Source organism: Manihot esculenta, chromosome 8 (assembly GCF_001659605.2).
Source record: "Manihot esculenta cultivar AM560-2 chromosome 8, M.esculenta_v8, whole genome shotgun sequence".
NCBI lineage: Eukaryota > Viridiplantae > Streptophyta > Magnoliopsida > Malpighiales > Euphorbiaceae > Manihot > Manihot esculenta.
This window is the reverse complement of record NC_035168.2, coordinates 797575-822446: the sequence shown is the minus strand read 5'-3', so window position 1 is coordinate 822446 and position 24872 is coordinate 797575. Positions and strand designations below refer to the sequence as shown.

At 35.8% G+C, this 24872-nt stretch overlaps 3 protein-coding genes and 1 pseudogene across 9 annotated transcripts in view; 2 read left to right on the top strand and 2 right to left on the bottom strand.

Annotated features, from left to right (window-relative positions):
* Positions 1 to 4927, top strand: part of LOC110620769 (probable E3 ubiquitin-protein ligase ZFP1) — a 28772-nt gene extending 23845 nt beyond the window's left edge. For 2 of the 4 annotated variants that reach the window (XM_043959021.1, XM_043959019.1), the window contains 4 exons: positions 3074 to 3820; positions 3893 to 4305; positions 4552 to 4650; positions 4733 to 4927. In XM_043959021.1, coding sequence (XP_043814956.1) covers positions 3124 to 3820; positions 3893 to 4305; positions 4552 to 4650; positions 4733 to 4912 — 1389 coding nt within the window. In that variant the 5' untranslated portion in view covers positions 3074 to 3123 and the 3' untranslated portion in view covers positions 4913 to 4927. Of the gene's footprint in view, positions 1 to 1566; positions 1692 to 1740; positions 1784 to 3073; positions 3821 to 3892; positions 4306 to 4551; positions 4651 to 4732 lie in introns of those variants that run through there. The other 2 variants (XM_043959020.1, XM_043959022.1) reach the window with 2 other exon arrangements.
* LOC122724375 overlaps positions 1 to 24872 on the bottom strand; it is a 43773-nt gene that overhangs the window by 7983 nt on the left and 10918 nt on the right. The window contains exons 2-4 of the mRNA XM_043959106.1: positions 13902 to 14014; positions 12365 to 12795; positions 11091 to 11665 (exon numbers count right to left, since the gene is read on the bottom strand). Coding sequence (XP_043815041.1) covers positions 11441 to 11665; positions 12365 to 12795; positions 13902 to 14014 — 769 coding nt within the window. The 3' untranslated portion in view covers positions 11091 to 11440. The remainder of the gene's footprint in view (positions 1 to 11090; positions 11666 to 12364; positions 12796 to 13901; positions 14015 to 24872) is intronic.
* Positions 16192 to 19933, bottom strand: LOC122724365 (annotated as a pseudogene).
* Positions 20243 to 24757, top strand: LOC122724361 (probable E3 ubiquitin-protein ligase HIP1). Of its 4 annotated transcripts, none has more exons than XM_043959025.1 (6): positions 20243 to 21487; positions 22870 to 23251; positions 23500 to 23616; positions 23689 to 24101; positions 24349 to 24447; positions 24530 to 24757. In XM_043959025.1, the coding sequence occupies exons 2-6, from the start codon at positions 22891 to 22893 to the stop codon at positions 24707 to 24709; spliced, it is 1170 nt and encodes a 389-aa protein (XP_043814960.1). In that variant the 5' UTR covers positions 20243 to 21487; positions 22870 to 22890; the 3' UTR covers positions 24710 to 24757. The 4 variants fall into 4 exon arrangements, with proteins under 4 accessions (XP_043814960.1, XP_043814959.1, XP_043814958.1 ...); XM_043959024.1 differs by having other exon boundaries at positions 20243 to 21579; XM_043959023.1 differs by lacking the exon at positions 20243 to 21487 and having other exon boundaries at positions 22359 to 23251.

The following is a 24872-nucleotide window of genomic DNA, read 5'->3' as shown; positions in this document are numbered from 1 at the left end:
AAATAATATAAAAATATTTACAATTTTTGGGTATTAAAATTAGCTTCAAAAAAAGCTGAAAAGTGAAAAAGGATCCATATGGCTGGCCTCAACCAGTCTGAGACTAAGACTTAGTTGTTGTAAAAATTACTGCACTTACAACTTTTACTGGTAAACTAGGACACTGTGGTTGTAAATTCTACATCAGCTCAATACTGCAGTTCTTGGCTGGCTATTAGAACTTTTATTTTTACTTCATTTTTCATGGTGCAGTTAACTTACAAAATGTATGAAGTTACACAGGTAAGACGCAAATTTAAGTCTAAATTATTCAGCTAATCTTAGGCAATAACTATTCATATGTAGTTTTAAGGTTTTTACAATTTGTATTTGGAATTAAACCCTTTTAAGGACTTTTGTTTTATTTTATTTTAACTATTGATTGGAATTGCAAGAAGAAGTGGCGATTGAAGTAAAACAAACTCATAGGCAGTTACTCAAATGTTGAAGATAATATTGTTTACCAAAAGAAGTGAAAGATTTTGCTTTCAAAAACTAAGAAAGTTAGTTTCTCTATCTCTTGTCCTTACCCTATTATTTCTTCCTTCTCATGTCCTTTTGAGTCTTTAGGCATTTGTTGAATGTTGATGATAAGTTATTTTAGAATTAGAATTATCTTTTTCCTACAATTAGTGAGGAAGCACTTGGGGGTTTTAGTTTCCATTTTTTCACTCTAGAAATTTCACTATTTTTTTCCCTTTGTTTAATATACTTTTACTTTATGCCTACTGTACCTTGAAAACCACTGTGTTCCTAGGATATCTTTGGGACTATCACCTTTCACTTGATAGTTCACAACTGCATTTCTTCCTATTTCTGCTGTCATTATGATTTAGAATTATGATTTTCCTGGTAATTTGAAGAGGTATAAATCTATCAAAAATCAACAAGCAGTTTTCTCTCAAATAACTTCTGCGAGTAATATATCAGCTTCTTCAGTTAGTTAAAATTATGAATTTGGGATCTCTTCCTATTGCTTGACTGGTACGGATTTTTTTTCATGCCTGCAAGTTTTTAGCATGTCTCCAACTTCTCTTTCATTTCGCAATATGTTGCAAGACAGTTTCCTGTTAATTTTACATGTTTTTTTTGCTGTGATTATTATATTGGACCTCAAAAAGTTGGTGGCTAAGAAGGAGATTGGTAATAGTTTATAGGAACGTTTTAGTAATTTCTTTAGCTCTATATCTCACATTTGGCTTTCTAGGAGAGGCTTCCCGTCTAATAGCATTTGATGCGGTAACATGGTAGGTGAGATTACATCTTGCAGTGCTAGTGATGATTTAAGACGATTGACTTGTGCAGTAGGTACCAACATATTTTCCCACTGCTTGTAAGGTATATGACCATTTATCTCTGCTTATACCGGAGTTGGATCCATTATTTCTCCAGGAGAGAGATTTTTTTTCTTCGTTGTTATTTCTTATGAATCTCCTAGTCTAATACTTCTTAGTTCAGTCAGTGCTTGGATCGAGATGATAGGATCAAAATAATCCAATCTTCTTACTTCTCATTTTGGCTATACAGATGTCTCTATCTACTCACGGTCAATTATCCTCAGTTTGGGGAGCCGCCTTTATTGTTTTCCACTGCATCATGTCCTAGCATTCTAATAGGATGTTGCCGTTGATAGCCTTGTTTCATTTGTGAAAGTAAGGGCATGTTGATTTACAATTTGTGTCTTGACCTCCTAAGATTCAAGGCTTAAAAAAAATTCAGTGTACTCTAATTTGAATGGTTAATGGTAAGTGGTAAACATTTGTTTGAATTATTAATATTAACATACATATATATATAATATATATATTAAGACCACAAAAACATATGCACAATCACATGTTTGAAACTAGTTCATTTGGCATTTTGTTAGAAAATTTGTGATGATAAACATAGCTCTTGCAAATTTGAACATAATGTATAAGCATACTTCACAAAGAAGGGATTGTTTTGTTTTCTTATTTAGAAAAATTTATGCCATTATTTTTGCAAATTGAGATACTTTTTATTGATACAGATTTTGGGTTTCTCCTTGATTTGACATAATTCAAGTTCGAAGGAATATTGTTATGGGCCATAGGCATTTATTCAGCACATCCCAAATGTTCGAGGGCGAACAGGATCAGAATTGGAATAATATGTGTTGAATCCCACATCAGTTGTGGAAAGGGGTAATATATTCATGGGAGGCCCAACATCAGATGAGGAGGCTCTGATACCATGTTAAATTTGGGCCAGACCTAACTTACCCCAAAAGCTAACACTAGGAGGATGATTGCCTATGCTTCATATAAGGGGCACATTACCCCTTTTCACAACCGATGTGGGATTCAACACATATGGGTCATAGGCAATCCTCAGCTAGCTTTTGGGATGAGTTAGGTCTGGCCCAAATTTAACATGGTATCAGAGCCTCCTCATCCGATGTTGGGCCTCCCATGAATATGTCACGCACCAGTAAAATTCTGAGCGTGAGGGGGTGTGTTGAATCCCACATCAGTTGTGGAAAGGGGGTAATGTGCCCCTTATATGGGTCATAGGCAATCCTCCCCTTGAGCTAGTTTTTGGGGTGAGTTAGGTCTGGCCCAAATTTAAGAATATGCATATAGAGCAACCTTATGCAAATTTGAGTATTGCTAATTTAAAATTTTGCAAATTATTATTTTTAGGGAAAATATTCTCGATGAAAATGCCATGAAATGGTCCAGATCCTCTTGATAGTTTGCATTGTAACTTAGCATATATGGCCAGACATGACTTGGTTTGCTTTGTGACACTGTGGTCTATATTTATTGTGATATCAGTACTTTTAAGGTTGTGCAAGCTTCATCAATTCTGTCATTTTGCTAAGCTTTACAAGTCATTTTTTCAGCTGTAGGGGGAAAACATTTGATGCACAAGAATTGAACTTGTGAAACTAGGAGCTATTTTGGGGTGCATTAAAGCTAAAAAGGGCATTATCTAGCTTTCTTGAGGTTGTAGCTAGATCTGCATAGCTTTCATAAGAGTTCGACATCTAATACTCTAGTTCATGCAGCCAGGGTAGGTCCTGCAGAGAATGGTGCTTTCTTTTAGCATGCTGAAAGTATGCCTCTTGATGGAGTGCATTTTGCGTCTCAACGGAACCCTGCACCAATGTCAAATGCATTTATTTCCTCAAGCCACAGTGTTGAAGTGTCATATTATCAGCCAGATGCTGCAGGCCCATCTCATGATCCTTTTCTGCATTCATCAACAGTGGGAACCTTTTGTGCAGTTCCAGAAAATCATGCACATGCTTCGTCTTCCAATTATGACAGACAGACGATTAATGGCGTTGAGGGTGACCTTTTTTATCTTACAATGGGCAATGGAAGGGGGCCCCACAAGCGAAAAAGCCCTGGAGTCCCCTCTTCATGTGAAGGGGGCAGTACAAGCAGGTATTATGGTGCTGGAAGTTCATCGGATCCCTCTGTGCCTTCCGAGTTGCGGCTGGAGAAACCAAATTTAGATCCTCAATATATGGTCTGGGAATGCATTACTATGACCCCTGGCCATCGAGGCAATCTCTCAATTGGGCCTGAGAGTTCTATCAGGAATGTTAGAAGCAGGCCTGCACTTGATCTAGAAATCAACCTGTCTAGGACCCATTTATCTAACAATTCTTCCCATAATTCCTATCATGCAGGTCACCCTTTTGACCATTCCAGCTCAGTGGATTTCTCAAGTCAAAGTTCTAGCGCTATGACACATAACTGGAGCCATACCAGAACATCTACTGCTTCTGGAAGGATGCTAGTTTCGGGTTAGTAATGTACATATAATTTTTCATGCAACATTTGAATTCCAATATTTCTAATTTGCCTCTCTGCCACAGATGCTAATGGTTATACTCATGAGACAAACCACTTCCTTGTTGGAAGCAGCATACCTAATGCTTCTGCAGATGTTAGGGGATATCACCATGATTTCATTTCAAGTAGAAACCCTGTTGTTCCTCAAAGTTTCCATAGTGCCTCAGCACATTCTGCCAGAGGCATTCGCAGTAGCTATTCTCAGAGACCTAGCCCAACTTTCAGGGCTTCCTCCAGTAGTTTGCGGTTGGGGCATATGGCACCTTCTGATGATGGGATGCCATTGGTTGCCGAAAATTTCTCATCCAGACAACCAAGGCTATTATCAACTGCAGCTTGGCCTAATAGTGATAGGAATGGGAGATCAAGGAATTCTTATGAGAGATACAGATCGCTGCCCAATGAGCCAAGTCTTCATGATCGATTTTCATCTGAGGTATAATTCCTAAATGATTTTGCTTTAGTACATTTTGAGAGAAGGGTATGAGATGGAATGATATGCCATAACTTCTCTTTTTCTAAATCACTGCAGTTTCTTCCACAATTGCATGATAGATTACTTAAGATGCTGATTATTGCATTTTTTTGTCTGTTCAATGATCTCCCGCATCTTTAAGGCATCATTATCTGATTCTTTGTTGCTTATTTGCTTCTAAGTGGACTTTCTACTATTGTGCTACAGGGTTTTATGGTTGTGGATCGCTCAGCCTTTTATGGATCCAGAAATTTGTTTGATCAGCATAGGGATATGAGGCTAGATATAGACAACAAGAGCTATGAGGTTATTATTGTTATTTTACTTGACGTCTGTTTCTCTCTGGTTTTATGAAATCTTAAACTTCTTGAATGATTGGACCAAGCAGGAACTACTTGCACTGGGTGAAAGGATTGGGAGTGTCAGCACAGGTTTTGATGAAGATCTGATATCCAAGTGTTTGACAGAAACAGTATATCGTTCTTCAGGCCAAAGCGAGGATGAAGGAACTTGTGCGATTTGCCTGGTAAGAATCTTCTCCAAGTATATACTGTCGGTTGGATTCTAATCATAGTTTTAAATCGTGGTTGCCGTCGCGAGTAACAGAAAAAGGCTTGTATGTAGTAACGGCCTCGGTTACACAAGTTTTTCAAAAAAATTTGCAAAGTTCATAAATGAAATTATATTAATTAGATTTTAATTCAGAACAATGTATACAAATGCATAATAAACATAAATACATGAAATATAGATTATTTAATTTAAGTTAGACATCATATAGTTTAAAATAAGAAAAACCAACATAATCTTTGTAGATCGAGTCAACTAATAGCTCAAATTATAATTTGAACTCAAAACTAATAATTTTATTGACAAAAATCTTTTTAAAAAAGGGAAAAAATAACTAAAAACTAAAGCACATAAAATTTAATTAACTTTTTAGAAGAAATAAGTTTGGAAAAACAGTAGTTTATGATAAATTTAAGTTTATAGGAAAAATATGCAAGAAAGATTGAAATTTAAAAGAGAAAGTGAAGAGAAAACTTAAAAAATATAGCCTTTAAAATTGTTGAAAAGTATAAAAACTAATGAAATTGAGAATAGAAAAATTAATGAAATTGAGAATAGGGGCAGAAGAGGAAGGATATAAAAAAATTTCAATTATTGGTAACAACCGTTGATATAAAAGAATTTCAATTATTGGTAACAACCGTTGCCATTATTTAACGGTCAGTAACGGTCGTTATGCCGGTAAATAGGGAGCCATTGTAACGGTCGTTACGCATGCAAATCAGAGGATCATTGTTGTTTTACAACGGATAACGTAATGGCCGTTATTTAAAACTATGATTCTAATTATGGAATGGCCCGACTGTTGTTAGCTGTTGTTACCATGGGCGGAAGTAGGGGGGAGTTTGGGAGGGCCACCGTTATTTAAAACTATGATTCTAATTATGGAATGGCTCAGCTGGTGTTACCATGGGCGGAAGTATGGGGGACAAGGGAGAGCCTTGGCCATCCCAAACTGGCCCCCAAAAAAAAATATTTTTATATATATTTTTATATGTAATTTTTATGACCCTCTCAAAATTAGTAATAAGATTTAAAATATAGTGAACAATAAAAATTTTAGTTTCTTAAAATATTTTTAAAATTATTTTAATAAATTAATATAATTTGATTTTTTTTTTATTTAGTCTCCAAAAATACTTAGGTGGGTCCACCGTAAACTAAGATACGTTAAATATGGGTCTCATGTAATGAGATTCAATTCTCTGTGTCTTGGGTCTATAGTAGACTGAGTCTAGAAAAGTTTTTATATTATTTTTATTTATTTTATATTTATTTAGTTTATTATATAGGCCTTTGTCAGCCTCCTCCAAAAAAAAATTTCTAGTCTCCCGTGGTTGTTTCATTATTGACTGTTAGTGGATTGGATCATTATTGTCAACCATTTACATTTTTTTTTTAATTATCCAAAACTATTTACAAAATCAGAGTGTCGACTTTGTTTTATGTGCTACTTAGCTGCCTGATTCTATTCTTTCTCATTGAATATTGTTGGCCTTATCGTTGAACCCATTCAGAATTTTCCACCATTGAAGGACATGAATTAAAATGATTAGTTTAGTTGTCATAATTTGTCTGCAGAATGGAGTTTCAGAATGTGTAATCCTATTGAAAATTCAAAAAAATATCTTAGTAACTAAGACCTTTGTGGCTTTGTTGTTGAACTATTTATGTTCGAGTAATTCATACTAATCTTTGTTGTTGAACTATTGATGTCCGAGTAATTCATACTAATCTTGTAAAGAAAAACGAATAAATTTATAAAAACAATTTTTGTTATGCCATAAGAAAACGAGGACAAAAAGGATTAAAGAAAATGAAGGGCAAGAAGACATCAAGTCAAAGAAGAGGAGAGTGAGTCAGAGGCCACTTTCTTCTTACCATGCATTGGATAATATTCAGATAGGTCCCACAATCTTGTCACCACTTGATTATTGATTAGGTACAGGATATAGCCTCCACATTTAGATTGTGAAGAAAGTTGTCCATAACTCATGGCCACATCTCCTCCTCCACCACTGTGACTGTCCATTTAGGTTCCACCACTTGCCTTCCCATGATTTGAGATCCTGGTTCCACCACTTGCCTTCCAATGATTTAAGATCCAGAAAATAAGATTTTACAAGAATTCTGTGAACTTGGAAAAAACTTACGCCTAGAGGAGGGCAATCCTCCTTTTATCTGTTTTCTTTTGTCTGCTAGTGACGTATAACAAACTGTCTATCATTGGGTCACATGTCCTTACAATGTTGATACGGACGTACGAGAATATCAGATCCATGCCCCATGCGTAACGGCCTCTGACTCTCCCCGGGCGCGCATACGAATGGAGCCACAAGACAGATGGGTTGATCCCCTTCCTGATTCCAGACCAGGCCGGAAGATAAGATTGAAATGGGGCTCAGAGGAAATCTGCTTGAGGGGCTAGGAAGGCTGGGACGGCCTGGTTGAGAAATTCAGATGAGACCCGGTCTCAAGACTTGAGCGGACTTCCAAATTAAAATTCGACTCTTTCTTGCCTTCCTTGAAAAAAAAAAAAAAAAAAAAAAAAACTATCTAAATTTCTCATGGCCTTCAGCCTTCCAGCATCAGCCATGATGTGATTTAACGAGTGGTTGTTGAGTTCATTCATCAAAATTCAAGAAAATGTGCAAAATAAAGCTGAGATGTCATATTGGAATTGGAATATAGGGTTGTAATAAGCTTGTGAGTAGCAAGTAGAGGCCCACTGAGTTGATACGAATCTGTGATATAACCTTGGACTTCATTGGTACCCGAGAAAGAAAGAAAGAAAGAGGAAAAGCCTCTGAATTCTGCTTCTTTCATGCTTTTACAATCCAATAATACATGGCTGCATCTTCATATCTAACTTTTCAAACCCAGTAGCTGTCTGTATATAATCTATTCATCAAAATAGATTGTGCAATGTAGGATTCACCATGTGGTACACAATTTTAAGATTACAATGGAAAAAAGGTTGTTGCATTGTGGCCCAGAGGTTGTGGGTCAAAATCATCAAATCATTTGCTTGAAATGCAAGCAAAGAAAAGGACTTGTACAATTTACACTTTCCAGAATTTGCATTGCAACAAAGTTCCAAATCATATAACACTATCCTGAAAAAGGGCCATTTCCAGAATTTGCATTGCAACAAAGGGCCATTTCCAGCCATTGATATTCAATTTCAATCATTAAGTTTTTTCTCATATTGCTCCTTAAAGGATTTTTTTTAAAAAAATTTTTTTGCCAAAGGTAAAAATTTCATTAATAAGACTAAAAGTCCAAAGAGATTATAAGAATATGGTTCTAAACATAAAACATCTCAACCCAACCACTAAAGTCTAACCACTCGGTCCAAAGAAACAAAGAAACCTAGCCATAACCGGCTTCTCCAGACCCGATCTATGAAACAAAGGAACTCGAAGCAGACACTACTCATCTTTCAGAACAGAGATTTCTACAGACTCCTCGTTTTCACAGGCATCCACCGTTGCTGTCAATCCAAAAGGCCATACTAGGCTGAAAAAAACTTCACAACATAGGGAAACCAGGTTATAGAGCATGCAAATCTCCACAATTGAGGAGGGAGAAAGAAAACAGAGCTAAAGCCAGCCATAAAAGTTAATAGTTATGATGGAGACTTGAGATTGAAGCTTTGATATCTGACACTTGTAGGGTTGCATGTAAGGCAGCCACATGGAACTCACTCATCTCCAGTTCTCATTAAGCTCATGAATAGCCAAGGGCAGTGTGGAGCCTGGACCTGGAGACAACTGCACCTTCAAGAAGCCTTTGCATACAAAAGGCAAGAGGTGGCCAATGCAACTACTGAAAATGACTTGTTGCAGTTGCATTTCTATGCCTAAAAGATGGGCCAAAGTTTCACTTTGCAGATACACTGATTTTTTCTTTGTCAACAAGAAAGATATTATATGTCCAAGTTCCAAACTGGATCTTGTTTTTTCCATTCACCAGACAATGAATCTGAACTGCCCAACAGTATAGTCCTTTTCTTTCTTAATTGTCACCCTTTTCTATAACAAAAACAATTCTATCGTAACCCAAAATTTCCTGATCAACACAGAATCCAGCTGTTTGGTTTAAGAGAAAATTTTCATGTGTCCAGTGAAAAATGATGATGGGCTGAGTTCAATCAACCAATGTGATCTGTATCAAATAATAAATCTTAATCATGGAAACTTTTGACTTAACTTCTCTGTTATTATAATGATCAATTGATCTTATATGCACCAGTAAAAATGAAGTGGGTCTCTTTACCTGGTGAAGAAGACATTATAAAACTTTCCACCAAAGAGAATCCAAAGGTGATTTGACTAATCAGAATCACTGTGACCCTGAGATGCCCACAAAGCAAAAACATAAAAAAAAATGGAACTTGCTCCATGAAGAATGTGTTTTTATTCTCCTAAAATTTTGTAAATTAATAGAACTTTACATTTTATGTGTGATTTTAATAAAAAATTCAATTCTATAAAATTAATTATAACTAAAACCAATTTGTTAATTTGGGGAAAATTACAGAATAATAATTTTAGAGCCGTGTGATTTTAATAGAACTTTCATTGTTTCAGCTTTTTATACATAGAGATTCTCTGCTTCAGCTCTACATATATACTATCTTAAAAACAAAAATAACACTACCTCCAAGTTTCAAAAACTATACTTAGTACAGTTGCCCACAAAATGAAAATAAACAAAGACTAGTTAAATCAATTATGTGAAACCCAACCTTCTGTTCTTCCAGAAGCTCAAGAGGACGTACAGTGCCATCATCCTCTGTTCTGAGTTCTTCAATTTTTGACATTTTCTCTAATTGAAGTGACCGGACTGGACTTCAAATTCATTGAAAGAAAAAACTCAACTTTTCTTCAGTTTCTTAATCCAATCTTGATTCTTGATCAGATTTCTCGACAAAAAGACTTTCTTTTGACATGAGGATGAATTCTCTCTGTGTTCTCTTGATCGGCACTCAGTTTTGTTCTGTTTCTTCACTTTCCAGAGGTGAGCCCCAAAATCTGCAAGCTACAGAAGAAGACCTGCACGGCGCAGACCTGCTTCTCGTCAATAACAACGCATTCTTTGGTGGTGAAATACTTGAGGAAACATACATCTTATTTTCCTCATCTTCCACTTCACTTTCTTGCCCTGCATCTTCACTTGTGTTGCCAAATTTTGGTTCAACTTTTGATGAATCCTCACGGATTTTGCTTTCTCTCCTGACACCGACCTTAAAAAACATTACCCACTTGCGCCATGAGAGCAAAGTACACTTTGGCCGGCGCGTAGCCCTGTTTAAATGTTGGCAAAACAGGGTGTTTCGGACCCATTTACAGAAGCATTTGATTTTACTTGGTTGGGTCTTAGCTTGCTTGGAACGCTTGACTCTAACCTGTCCTATGCAGGTATCTTTTGGGGAGGAAGGCTCTTGGGTTTCAGTGGCGCCATTTTTCTTCCTAACGAACATAGGACTTGAACGTGACCTGCCTCTACTTCTGCTACTAACATTGCTCCTCAAAAATCTCATCAATGGTGGCGGATAATTCTCGGTCCGACCCGGGCTGGATATGGGCTTTGTATATATCTTCATCTTCCAAGAATGTCTCTCTCTCCCTCTCCCTCTCCCTCTGTGTCGTGGGGCGCCTCTATACTCCGTTGGGTGAGATAGAGATAGAGAATAGAGAATTGAGAGTTTGATGAAGCTGGGAAATGAAGGGGAGAGGATACCGCAATATGCCAGGTGGACAGTTTCCTAGTTTTAGATTTTTTTTTTTTTATTTTCTATATTTGAATAAATTCATGCCTTGGCCATGTTAAGGGATCAGACATGCAATGCAACAGAGAGAGAGACCCGTTGCACTAGGGAAGCAATTCTACGTAGGACAATAATTTAATAATAAATGATATATATATATATATATATATATATATATATATATATATATATATATAATTAATTAATATTTTTTTTATTTTTTATACATATGACTTTATTTTATATGATTGATTGTATTTTATAAATTTGAGAGAGAGATGAGGTTATCTATTCAAGAGAAAATTTAACATTAAAAGGTGATTAACCACTACTAACAAACTATATTTTACTTTTAGAAAATGATAATTCATTTATTATTCAAAGAAAAAATGTGTTATTATACCTTCATCTAGGACTTTGCTTTTGCTTAAGTTTTTATTAAATAGTCTCTTGCCTTCTGATAATCACATTCCTTCAACTGAAACTTTGATTTGCAGTAGGTAATCCTGCATTTGTTATCACATACTCTTGCTCAGCAAATGTCACATCTTCATCATCTGTAAAACAATACTCAGGTTTAGAGAGAGACATTTCACATGACAAGGCTTTTTGTTAGCGTATGGTAACCCCAACTCATGCAAACACCAATAGTTGAGTTGTTCCTTTCTTCCAAAAATATTATAACTCATAAACATACAACCTTTAGTGGATGGAGGCAGAAAAAACTTGCCTGATACAGTTGATGGGAAGATTTCAGTCACGAGTTAGTTTTACGCAGTCCAGTTCAGCTTCCTTCTCATGGAGTTTGGACTGGACAGAATGCAATTCAGATTCTAGCTCCTCAATTTGATTTTCCAGCTGTTCGATGAGCAAATAGGACAGTTTCTGATCCAGTTCAGATGGCAATACTCCATGGCATTGGAAGGAAATATTGCTCTGACCCTCCAGTTTGTGAAGCCCACCAGAAAAAGTCTCATTCTGCACAATATGTTTGTAGTAAAAACTACGGAATACCCCATCCTTAGAGACAGATGGACAATCCTGTGTTTTTAAGCCACTAACTTATAACATGCCATTCTTCCAGACTCAAGGTTACAATCTACAGTTTACCATGAATCAGGTTTTTGAAAACCCATGTATCAACTGTCATTGCAGCTGGTAAAGGCACCAACAAACTACTAATCCAAAATACAGATCCTATTTATAAATTTCCCAACAAATGAAGCTATTGACTTCCCTAAATGTTTAGAGTGTGATTCAAGTTGCACTACTATTTCAATTATCATTGAGTTCCTAATTGTAGATTTGTAGGTTCCTAGGATAAAGGCAGCATGAATGCAAAAGAAATCAATTTTCCATTATAGTAATTGTCAAAACTAGCAACAATTACCGGAAGCACACCCAAGCATGACATGCATTTTTCAATATGTAATAGCTTCATGTTAACCAGGTTGCCATGAAATGAGAGGGATAGTAAACTTTTAATGGCTCTAAACACTGAGGTGAAATAAAGAAATAAACCTTCTGCCTATGATTGAAGTAAAAGTTTTATAAAACTGAAAACAAGTTGTTCCATATCTTATATGGGCAGATAAATGCACCAACACGAAGGGCATGACTTTTACAGGTAAGAAAATCTAGAGAATAAACAACACGCATGTTTTTGAAAAGGCTCACCTTATCCATATTTGGTTCAACTCCTTCATGACCAGAAGCTTCAGGATAGGACCATGGAAGTTTTTGTAGTTCAGATGCAAGCTCTGCTTCCAGTTGATCCATTTCCAGCAGCTGCGGCTCTGGCTCTTCTATAAGACCACTACTTGGGCATTCAACATCATCAATCATTGGGATCCCAGAAACTTTGATAACTTTGGGGTCATTATTGTGCCCTGTACCTGCTCTATAAAACTCTAGTTCATTATTACTGCTTAAATCTTTTGAGATAGCAGCAACTTTGGCTGACCTTCTTTTATACAGTTCAGTTCTTAATTCTTTAACAGTTTTTGCAATCTCATCCATGGCATTGCTTAGCTTACTGATCTCAGCTTTCTCGGCTGACATCATGTACATGATTCCAATGCCAAGTCCACAACCAAACAAAGAGCTATCTGTAGAGCACAATATGATGTCAGCTCAATAAATACATGAAATATATTGGAGAACAAACTTGAAAACAAAGAAGTATTTCCTTAGAGTCAAAGAAACCAAGTCATAGTTCTCCATCAACATGTCAGTCAATTTTGACAACTGATAAGATGCCAAGAACAAGGAACATTAAGATTGATTTATGATCCAGTTTTTTGGCAAAACAGATAAAATCACTCTTTGATAAATGTCTTTACAAGCGGACCCATTATACAGTCACATTTCTATGTTTAAGGAACCATTTGGTAACATTGCCTAGATCAAGAATTTCTCTATGTTTAAGGAACCATTGGTTAACATTACAAGTTTACAACTGTAACTCCCCGCAAATCTGTTCCTTCCCCTGCTCTCATTGGTTAATGCATTTTGACAAAGTGATTTCTCCGAACAGAAATACAAGATGTTAAAAATGGGTTCAGAGCTTGATGAGTCAACCTGACCCAGCTAGGAAATAGCAGCAAATATGTAGTTATTGGCAATTAATTTCACTAATTTATAAATAAGATTTGCATAAACAATAATTGAGACCTGAGAGTTAATATATAATATTGGAAACAACATGAAAAGATTCTTGCTTTCTCTCTGTATTCTTGGATTATGAACAGTAGGTGTTTCTCAACAGTGATTGCAGCTTGATTGAGAGCATATAAAAATAGTCGTTCACCAAAACAGCTTGGAAAACAAGTCAAGCGGTAAAAAAGTTTCAATTTGCCGCAATTATATTTTTCTTCGTATTACATATTTATAGGTTACATATATGTTTGTTGCATGCATCCTCTAAAATTTCAAACCATATTTTTTATTAAATTTAAGCATTAACTCACAATAATAGATTCAGAAATACACAAGAGCTAGAGGAATTAACTTCAATTGTTGTCTTAACCTCACAAATCGCAGAAATTTTGAAGCTATCAACTGGCAGGAGTTTCGGGGAATTAACGCTGCGTTATTGAGCGCCTCAATCAATCGAGTGCCCTTGTTTAATTTATATACTTTTCCTTACACTGTATCAGTAATCAAAGACAGTAAAAGGAGATAAAAAAGAAAAGAGGGAAAAAAAAAACCAAACCTTTAGAAGAACGGGATCCACACTTGGAAGGCACACTCTTGGCAGTTCTCCTCTTCTTCAAGCAAACAGCAAATCGCCTTGCACTCTTCTCGGAACCACCAGATCTTTTATCAGCCTTGTAATTTTCAGCACCAAAATTCAATCGGCGACCAGTGATGCCCGATTTGTTCCTCGAAATCCTAGTTTTCTTACCACTTGACGAAGAAGCAGTCCCATCAGGTGGTTGCTGGAAATTACTGTCGTATCCGCACTCATTACCATGGTTAGGAAATAGAGGAGATTGAAATGCAGAAGCAATCGAATCTTCAAAAGGATTTTCTTCCTCTTTAGGGCGTTCCTGAGCAAGAAAATGCTTAGCAACGAAAGTAGCAGATCCTGCTAAAGCTGCGGCAAGGAGAAGTTGCCACATCTTTTTAAAAGTGGTGGTTGGTGCAGGTTGAGAATAGAGTGAAGTGAAGAGTAGGGGAAGGGAGAGGGAAGAGTTAGGTGGCCGGTAGCGGAGCTGCCAAAGTTGGTTTATTTGGGTGTGGTTCAGAGATCCCATGATTCCCGCTAATTTCCAATTTGGAAATTATTTTGGTTTGGAAATTTTGGTTGTCATACCAAAACTGACGACTCCCTGTTAAGGTTTTATTTATTTATTTAATGTGGAGTAATAAAAACTTTGTATCCAATTATTAATTTAACCAAAATTAAAAATTTTAATTTTATCAATTTGATCTTTTAATTTTAATGATAAATTTGATTAAGAACAATTTAACCCATTAATTAATAAAAATATTAAAGTCCTTTCTCTTATTATGAATTTTAGTTAATCTTTTTAATTTTGTTAATTTGTTTGACAACTTTAATATTTTAATTATTTTTATAAATAGAATAATATTAATATATTTAACAATATTATATTTATTTTTTTCCTTTTTAACTTATGCCGAAATGAGCGTGTATATAAAGAGAAATATAAAAGAAGTTAATTAAAATAAAATCTTTATGAATTTAAAAGTAATTGTTAAAATTGATAAAACAAAATAAAATAACCAACTAATATTGAGAATATAGATAAATGTATGAATCATTTTTTCCAAATAAATCATCTAATTAAATTTAATTTCTAAAATTGAATATGAGTATAAAGTTTTTTTTTTTTTCTCTCTTTTTGTCATTTAGCTATTTAAAGATAATTTTGAATTAATATATTTGATAGGATTTTTCTTGATAGTATTGGTACCAACAGTTCTGGGGACCAATTTATAGTTTGATAGGGATGATGGACCAAACTGAAATCAATTACATTTAATTTTAGACTAAAGTTTTACGAGTTGGAATCGACTATTAATCTTTTTCTTGTAATTAAAATCAGTTTAAAATTAAGTCACTTACAGTTAATTGAAATTAATTTCAAAAATTACAGTTAATTTAATTATTTTTTAAAATAGTAAAATGATCAACTGTTTAAATTAACTTAAGTTAATCGAATTAACACTATTATATAAAACTTAATCAAACATAGTAAAAAAAATTTAAGTATAATTTATAATGATTTATAATTTATAATGATTTCAAAAAAAATTATGGAAACTTTAATTTTTTTTTTTATTGTTTTAAATTGAAAAACAATGGGTTCTAACGTTGGGGCTTGTGTCAAGCCAGGGCCAATGGGTATTTTCTCCCAATCAACAGCCACAAGTATCCCAATTTTTACCTATTAGCATAGTTTTCAATTTTTCACCCTATGCGATGAGGGTCTTCTCGAATCTGAATTTGTTTTGAGAGTTGCATACTGTTGTTGAAGAAATGACATTGATATCTCGATATCACTGCACGCTGTAATCAACTGAGTTCTACAATATTTTCTCTTCTGCACTCCCTATTTTTAGTGTTGCAGGTGGCTTTCTACTGAAGTTCCGGTGCAGTGCAGTCAGCACTTCATTTTTTGTTTGTGGCTTGGTCAGTTATGGTGATGTTTGATTTTAGTCTGATTGAATTTTATTTTAACTCTATTTTGAGTTTTTTTTTTTTTGGGCTTTTACTTTTCTTTCCGCCCCATATATATAGTCCAATAGATTACATTGATAAAAATAAATAATAATTATGAACCGCCAAAACCACAAATTTTAGATTGTAATTTGCCAAAACGACAAACTTCACATTATAACTATCATGCTAACGTATCACATGTTATCGCTATTTTCATGTTATTCAACTATACACTAAACGAAATCTATTGATTTATTAATCACATGAGTTTATATATATAAAACATTTTATGAGAAATTGGAATAGGACCAAGTATTACAATACGAGGTAGGATTAGTGTTGTATTGAAAATAAAATTAGTTCTCAAGACACCAACCGGGCTAATCAGCTTAATTCTAGGAATTCAATAAAATTCCATTACAAAAATCAAAAAAAGGAAGAGATCTATTGTACAAGCTTCAAGCTTAAATGTCAACTAAAGCTTCTAAATTTATTGTCTAAAAGATTTACGTTTTTGTGACACCTTCAGTAATGTAGAGATCCTTCAAGCATGACAAATCATATTAATCTCATTAATGCAAAACAATCTAAACCTTAATGCAACTCCCTCCAGTTTGCTTCCCATATGGCCAGTCTTCTAGATGAAGTGACTAATAAACAAGACTTGCACTTGCTTAATAAGAATCTTGCAATCCATACAAGCAACACGAGAGTGATATGAAAAGCTATCAACCTGCAAAAATGGAGCAGAAAGCATTTTCTACTATGAGAAAATGAGAATACATGATTTGCTATAAGAATGCATTCAATATCAAAACTAAAAATAAAATGGAAAATAAATTATGACTTGACATTCATGACAAAGGGGAAGAATAGGACTACATAATGCAAGCTAGCCTCCATAATGTTTCTAGTAGAATGTAGACACTGCAGCATCGGAAGAAAAGCCACTGCAGTGCACATGGAACTGACTCAACATTCTTGTTTAGACTTTGTTCATTCCATGCAGCCTCTTTTTTTTTTTTTTTGAAGAGAGTTTATCCTTGTCTAGCCACCCCCAAGATGTATCACTATTAATATCATGAAACAGTAATCCAATATCTTAAAAGCACTGCATCCCCACATTACCCAAAGTTCTTACTCTGTTTGTGTACAAACTTTTAGCAGAAGTACAGCAGACATATCAATTTATTTCTCAAACACATTAATATTCATGGATCATCATACAGCACATCAAGAGGTTTCCTACTTGGTTCAAATCAAACAAGCAGTTCTAACAAAGCAAGTTGGCAGCTTTAAGTTTTCTATGATGAGCACAAATGGATTCTGTTCTAATTACAAAGAAGCATCCTTCAATTGATAAAACTACCCTGACTTTTAATTCTAAACATCCTTCAATTGATAAAACTACCCTGAAATTTAATTCTGTGTAATAACCCTTGCCTCAAGATATATTCCATTTCCAAGTTTTGGACGAATGCCATATTTCCAATAGATTCCAACTAATGATAGTTTCAGATGTATGCCATATTCGCACAATTGGATGGATATATTCAGGCTTGCTCCTTCAGGATACTCTACTCAATAGTTCAACTGTCAGTACTACTCACTAGAAGTACAAATATAACCTTATTCACCAGGATAAATAATACTTGCAAAAGTCAGATATCCCCCAGTGGCCAAAAAAATTATAGGCTAGTGGGGAACTTAACGTCGTTTTGGTTTTAAAATATAAACCATCATATGAGAAGGTAAAAAACAAAAATAAGGTATAAGATAGAGAAAGATCCTCTAAGATAACATATTATGAGAGCTTAAAAACCCCATAAATTTGCTATATCAATTTATTCTACAGAGAAAAGAAAAAAGATGTATTTTATTTTGAGTACCTAACAATGTCAGAAGTCTCACACAGCCAAATTTCTCCAAGAATAGTTATGCTTACACAACTATCCTACAGGTGAACTATGCTTCGGTAACGAAGACATATGCTTTCTGTTGCTTAGCTAATAAATTCAAAATTCTCCGTGAGTGATCACACTATGGTACATGCAAATATCCTGGAATGGAGGCAATGGCTTCTAAGATTGAGACTACAAAGATAGACTCTAGAATATAGTTTTTTTTTTTTTTTTTTTTTTTTGGAAAAAAAGGCCTCAAAAATAGATATATTTATGGTACAATTGAGCCTATCAACAGAAAAAGGCATCATTCCAACAAAAATGTACTCTAAAAATCAAAAAGGAAAACTTTAAGTACTTGAGAACAAAAGTAGCACCTTTGGTGTAAGGTAAATGCAGGGAGGACCATGTGAACCATATTAATTTTTCGAAGCAGACACTTGAGAATCAATATGATTTTTTAAAATCTTCTATTTCTAAAGTAAAAGATTTCATTCTACCCATTCCCACAAATGTCAGGATACTAATAAGACATTGTCATCACATGTGCATTCACCATGTGCACCCTAACAAGTTTAATTCAGAGCAGCTGAAGTGAAACTGATAAACAGTGTGGCTTGATGGATCTACCGCACTGAATGGAAAAGTATCTCATGCTCTATCCTCATGTTGTGCCATATGTAAGGTGAATACTTGTAAGGGCTGCTTTATCCTACTTATTAAGACCCTGATCCACAGATAGTTTGTGCCAAACTGTTCCTTACCGCCCTGGCAGCTTTGACAGTCATTTGTCACCTCATGAATTCCGTGGCATGTATATGACTTAAAAATTGAAACTTGCATTAGTAATAGCATCAAGATAGGAAATTATATAGCCTTTTAAAGCTAGCTTCAAGTTTTAGAAACATAATTACTAAAAACTAGCTCGTAGCCAAGACATTGAAAAGAATTCCTTTCAACGATCATGTTTTTAAGCATCTGAGATTGATTAAATAATTCTATCTCCATCCCAATGCCAATGTCACAGCTCTTATCTCATAGCCTATGTGGATTTTGCTAAAATTTTCTTTCATACTAGGGTTCGATTTTTGACAATATAAGATCACAGAACCTTTTTTACATGTCCAGTCCTTAAATCTTCACATAAATGTATCATGGATATATTTCATATGATTTTACACGATCTTCTTAAATTGAGAGGCTGACAAACAAAATTCAACTATCTAAGACCGGGAAAATCGGATGAAGAAACGTAAAGCTAACGCTTTAATGATCACTTCAATTCCATGCTTAAGTTCACAAATCAAGGTTACTAATACAGATAAAACAATTCTTAGGAGAATAAAAGTGCAAATGAAGATCAGTTCTCAACCTACCAGAAGAGAAATATTAGTCGATCAATTGCACTTGGCAGCCATATCCTTTCTAGCTCTTCTTGCATTCTCATATTCAAATTCCAAAACATTTTGTATATGCGAAGTATCCTTGACATAAAACATCCTCCCGAACCTGCTCTCCTCAATCACAGGAAAGAAATAAAATAGCTTATAATTCACCATCCAAAACCACGCAGCTCCAAGCAAAATCCCCAAAGTAGCACCAGCAAACACCTGCGCAACCGTATGGTAGCCCAAATAGACCCTGGACTGCATGGTCAAGACCGCCAATAACTAGGGGAGGAAGCATCTGGCCCACTTGTGCTTAACCTCCGTTAATCCAATTCCTTTAAAGGTCAAGAGAGTGAAATAGGTGGCGAAGAAGAACATATATTGGGAGTGACTGGAGGGCCAGCCGTGCGAATCGCACATCTCGAGGAAGATGCAGGTCTCGGGGCGGGCTTGCTGGACCGATTTCTTGATGAGCTCGCTAATGAATTGGGAAATGAGGAGTCCGAGGGCGAAGAACATGCCTTGAAGTTCCCGACGGAAGATGAAATGGCAAATGAATCCACCTAGGCTTATGAAGACCGGGACGAGCGAGACCCAAGCTAAGAAATGGCCTAAACGATCGCCCCTTTGGTACCGGACGTGGGTGAGAGTGACGGCTTTGAGTGGAGGATGATGGGACATGGTGGTAATTCTGGGTTTGGGGAATGGCGATAGATCTGCGAGATGTGGTGTGTGGGTTTCGTGTTACAAAAGGTAAACAAAATCGAGGCCTAAGAACACTAGAAAGGAAGGGACGAGGAGCAGCCAGCAAAGACCGTACACATACATGACCACTGCTTGCATACGGAAAATTATAATATACGCAACGACAGTAATGCCCTGTTTGGATTGGCTGAGAATAAGATGAAAAATGAAAAAATAGGAAATTCTTTAGCCGTGAATTTAGAGAAATTGAAGCAAGTTTTATCCATTTTTTTTTACAAAAGAATTTATTTATTTATTTTTTAATTTAAAATAAGGATTTTTGTTTTATTTTATTTTAACTATTGATTGGAATTGCAAGAAGAAGTGGCGATTGAAGTAAAACAAACTCATAGGCAGTTACTCAAATGTTGAAGATAATATTGTTTACCAAAAGAAGTGAAAGATTTTGCTTTCAAAAACTAAGAAAGTTAGTTTCTCTATCTCTTGTCCTTACCCTATTATTTCTTCCTTCTCATGTCCTTTTGAGTCTTTAGGCATTTGTTGAATGTTGATGATAAGTTATTTTAGAATTAGAATTATCTTTTTCCTACAATTAGTGAGGAAGCACTTGGGGGTTTTAGTTTCCATTTTTTCACTCTAGAAATTTCACTATTTTTTTCCCTTTGTTTAATATACTTTTACTTTATGCCTACTGTACCTTGAAAACCACTGTGTTCCTAGGATATCTTTGGGACTATCACCTTTCACTTGATAGTTCACAACTGCATTTCTTCCTATTTCTGCTGTCATTATGATTTAGAATTATGATTTTCCTGGTAATTTGAAGAGGTATAAATCTATCAAAAATCAACAAGCAGTTTTCTCTCAAATAACTTCTGCGAGTAATATATCAGCTTCTTCAGTTAGTTAAAATTATGAATTTGGGATCTCTTCCTATTGCTTGACTGGTACGGATTTTTTTTCATGCCTGCAAGTTTTTAGCATGTCTCCAACTTCTCTTTCATTTCGCAATATGTTGCAAGACAGTTTCCTGTTAATTTTACATGTTTTTTTTGCTGTGATTATTATATTGGACCTCAAAAAGTTGGTGGCTAAGAAGGAGATTGGTAATAGTTTATAGGAACGTTTTAGTAATTTCTTTAGCTCTATATCTCACATTTGGCTTTCTAGGAGAGGCTTCCCGTCTAATAGCATTTGATGCGGTAACATGGTAGGTGAGATTACATCTTGCAGTGCTAGTGATGATTTAAGACGATTGACTTGTGCAGTAGGTACCAACATATTTTCCCACTGCTTGTAAGGTATATGACCATTTATCTCTGCTTATACCGGAGTTGGATCCATTATTTCTCCAGGAGAGAGATTTTTTTTCTTCGTTGTTATTTCTTATGAATCTCCTAGTCTAATACTTCTTAGTTCAGTCAGTGCTTGGATCGAGATGATAGGATCAAAATAATCCAATCTTCTTACTTCTCATTTTGGCTATACAGATGTCTCTATCTACTCACGGTCAATTATCCTCAGTTTGGGGAGCCGCCTTTATTGTTTTCCACTGCATCATGTCCTAGCATTCTAATAGGATGTTGCCGTTGATAGCCTTGTTTCATTTGTGAAAGTAAGGGCATGTTGATTTACAATTTGTGTCTTGACCTCCTAAGATTCAAGGCTTAAAAAAAATTCAGTGTACTCTAATTTGAATGGTTAATGGTAAGTGGTAAACATTTGTTTGAATTATTAATATTAACATACATATATATATAATATATATATTAAGACCACAAAAACATATGCACAATCACATGTTTGAAACTAGTTCATTTGGCATTTTGTTAGAAAATTTGTGATGATAAACATAGCTCTTGCAAATTTGAACATAATGTATAAGCATACTTCACAAAGAAGGGATTGTTTTGTTTTCTTATTTAGAAAAATTTATGCCATTATTTTTGCAAATTGAGATACTTTTTATTGATACAGATTTTGGGTTTCTCCTTGATTTGACATAATTCAAGTTCGAAGGAATATTGTTATGGGCCATAGGCATTTATTCAGCACATCCCAAATGTTCGAGGGCGAACAGGATCAGAATTGGAATAATATGTGTTGAATCCCACATCAGTTGTGGAAAGGGGTAATATATTCATGGGAGGCCCAACATCAGATGAGGAGGCTCTGATACCATGTTAAATTTGGGCCAGACCTAACTTACCCCAAAAGCTAACACTAGGAGGATGATTGCCTATGCTTCATATAAGGGGCACATTACCCCTTTTCACAACCGATGTGGGATTCAACACATATGGGTCATAGGCAATCCTCAGCTAGCTTTTGGGATGAGTTAGGTCTGGCCCAAATTTAACATGGTATCAGAGCCTCCTCATCCGATGTTGGGCCTCCCATGAATATGTCACGCACCAGTAAAATTCTGAGCGTGAGGGGGTGTGTTGAATCCCACATCAGTTGTGGAAAGGGGGTAATGTGCCCCTTATATGGGTCATAGGCAATCCTCCCCTTGAGCTAGTTTTTGGGGTGAGTTAGGTCTGGCCCAAATTTAAGAATATGCATATAGAGCAACCTTATGCAAATTTGAGTATTGCTAATTTAAAATTTTGCAAATTATTATTTTTAGGGAAAATATTCTCGATGAAAATGCCATGAAATGGTCCAGATCCTCTTGATAGTTTGCATTGTAACTTAGCATATATGGCCAGACATGACTTGGTTTGCTTTGTGACACTGTGGTCTATATTTATTGTGATATCAGTACTTTTAAGGTTGTGCAAGCTTCATCAATTCTGTCATTTTGCTAAGCTTTACAAGTCATTTTTTCAGCTGTAGGGGGAAAACATTTGATGCACAAGAATTGAACTTGTGAAACTAGGAGCTATTTTGGGGTGCATTAAAGCTAAAAAGGGCATTATCTAGCTTTCTTGAGGTTGTAGCTAGATCTGCATAGCTTTCATAAGAGTTCGACATCTAATACTCTAGTTCATGCAGCCAGGGTAGGTCCTGCAGAGAATGGTGCTTTCTTTTAGCATGCTGAAAGTATGCCTCTTGATGGAGTGCATTTTGCGTCTCAACGGAACCCTGCACCAATGTCAAATGCATTTATTTCCTCAAGCCACAGTGTTGAAGTGTCATATTATCAGCCAGATGCTGCAGGCCCATCTCATGATCCTTTTCTGCATTCATCAACAGTGGGAACCTTTTGTGCAGTTCCAGAAAATCATGCACATGCTTCGTCTTCCAATTATGACAGACAGACGATTAATGGCGTTGAGGGTGACCTTTTTTATCTTACAATGGGCAATGGAAGGGGGCCCCACAAGCGAAAAAGCCCTGGAGTCCCCTCTTCATGTGAAGGGGGCAGTACAAGCAGGTATTATGGTGCTGGAAGTTCATCGGATCCCTCTGTGCCTTCCGAGTTGCGGCTGGAGAAACCAAATTTAGATCCTCAATATATGGTCTGGGAATGCATTACTATGACCCCTGGCCATCGAGGCAATCTCTCAATTGGGCCTGAGAGTTCTATCAGGAATGTTAGAAGCAGGCCTGCACTTGATCTAGAAATCAACCTGTCTAGCACCCATTTATCTAACAATTCTTCCCATAATTCCTATCATCCAGGTCACCCTTTTGACCATTCCAGCTCAGTGGATTTCTCAAGTCAAAGTTCTAGCGCTATGACACATAACTGGAGCCATACCAGAACATCTACTGCTTCTGGAAGGATGCTAGTTTCGGGTTAGTAATGTACATATAATTTTTCATGCAACATTTGAATTCCAATATTTCTAATTTGCCTCTCTGCCACAGATGCTAATGGTTATACTCATGAGACAAACCACTTCCTTGTTGGAAGCAGCATACCTAATGCTTCTGCAGATGTTAGGGGATATCACCATGATTTCATTTCAAGTAGAAACCCTGTTGTTCCTCAAAGTTTCCATAGTGCCTCAGCACATTCTGCCAGAGGCATTCGCAGTAGCTATTCTCAGAGACCTAGCCCAACTTTCAGGGCTTCCTCCAGCAGTTTGCGGTTGGGGCATATGGCACCTTCTGACGATGGGATGCCATTGGTTGCCGAAAATTTCTCATCCAGACAACCAAGGCTATTATCAACTGCAGCTTGGCGTAATAGTGATAGGAATGGGAGATCAAGGAATTCTTATGAGAGATACAGATCGCTGCCCAATGAGCCAAGTCTTCATGATCGATTTTCATCTGAGGTATAATTCCTAAATGATTTTGCTTTAGTACATTTTGAGAGAAGGGTATGAGATGGAATGATATGCCATAACTTCTCTTTTTCTAAATGACTGCAGTTTCTTCCATAATTGCATGATAGATTACTTAAGATGCTGATTATTGCATTTTTTTTGTCTGTTCAATGATCTCCCGCATCTTTAAGGCATCATTATCTGATTCTTTGTTGCTTATTTGCTTCTAAGTGGACTTTCTACTATTGTGCTACAGGGTTTTATGGTTGTGGATCGCTCAGCCTTTTATGGATCCAGAAATTTGTTTGATCAGCATAGGGATATGAGGCTAGATATAGACAACAAGAGCTATGAGGTTATTATTGTTATTTTACTTGACGTCTGTTTCTCTCTGGTTTTATGAAATCTTAAACTTCTTGAATGATTGGACCAAGCAGGAACTACTTGCACTGGGTGAAAGGATTGGGAGTGTCAGCACAGGTTTTGATGAAGATCTGATATCCAAGTGTTTGACAGAAACAGTATATGGTTCTTCAGGCCAAAGCGAGGATGAAGGAACTTGTGCGATTTGCCTGGTAAGAATCTTCTCCAAGTATATACTGTCGGTTGGATTCTAATCATAGTTTTAAATCGTGGTTGCGGTCGCGAGTAACAGAAAAAGGCTTGTATGTAGTAACGGCCTCGGTTACACAAGTTTTTCAAAAAAATTTGCAAAGTTCATAAATGAAATTATATTAATTAAATTTTAATTCAGAACAATGTATACAAATGCATAATAAA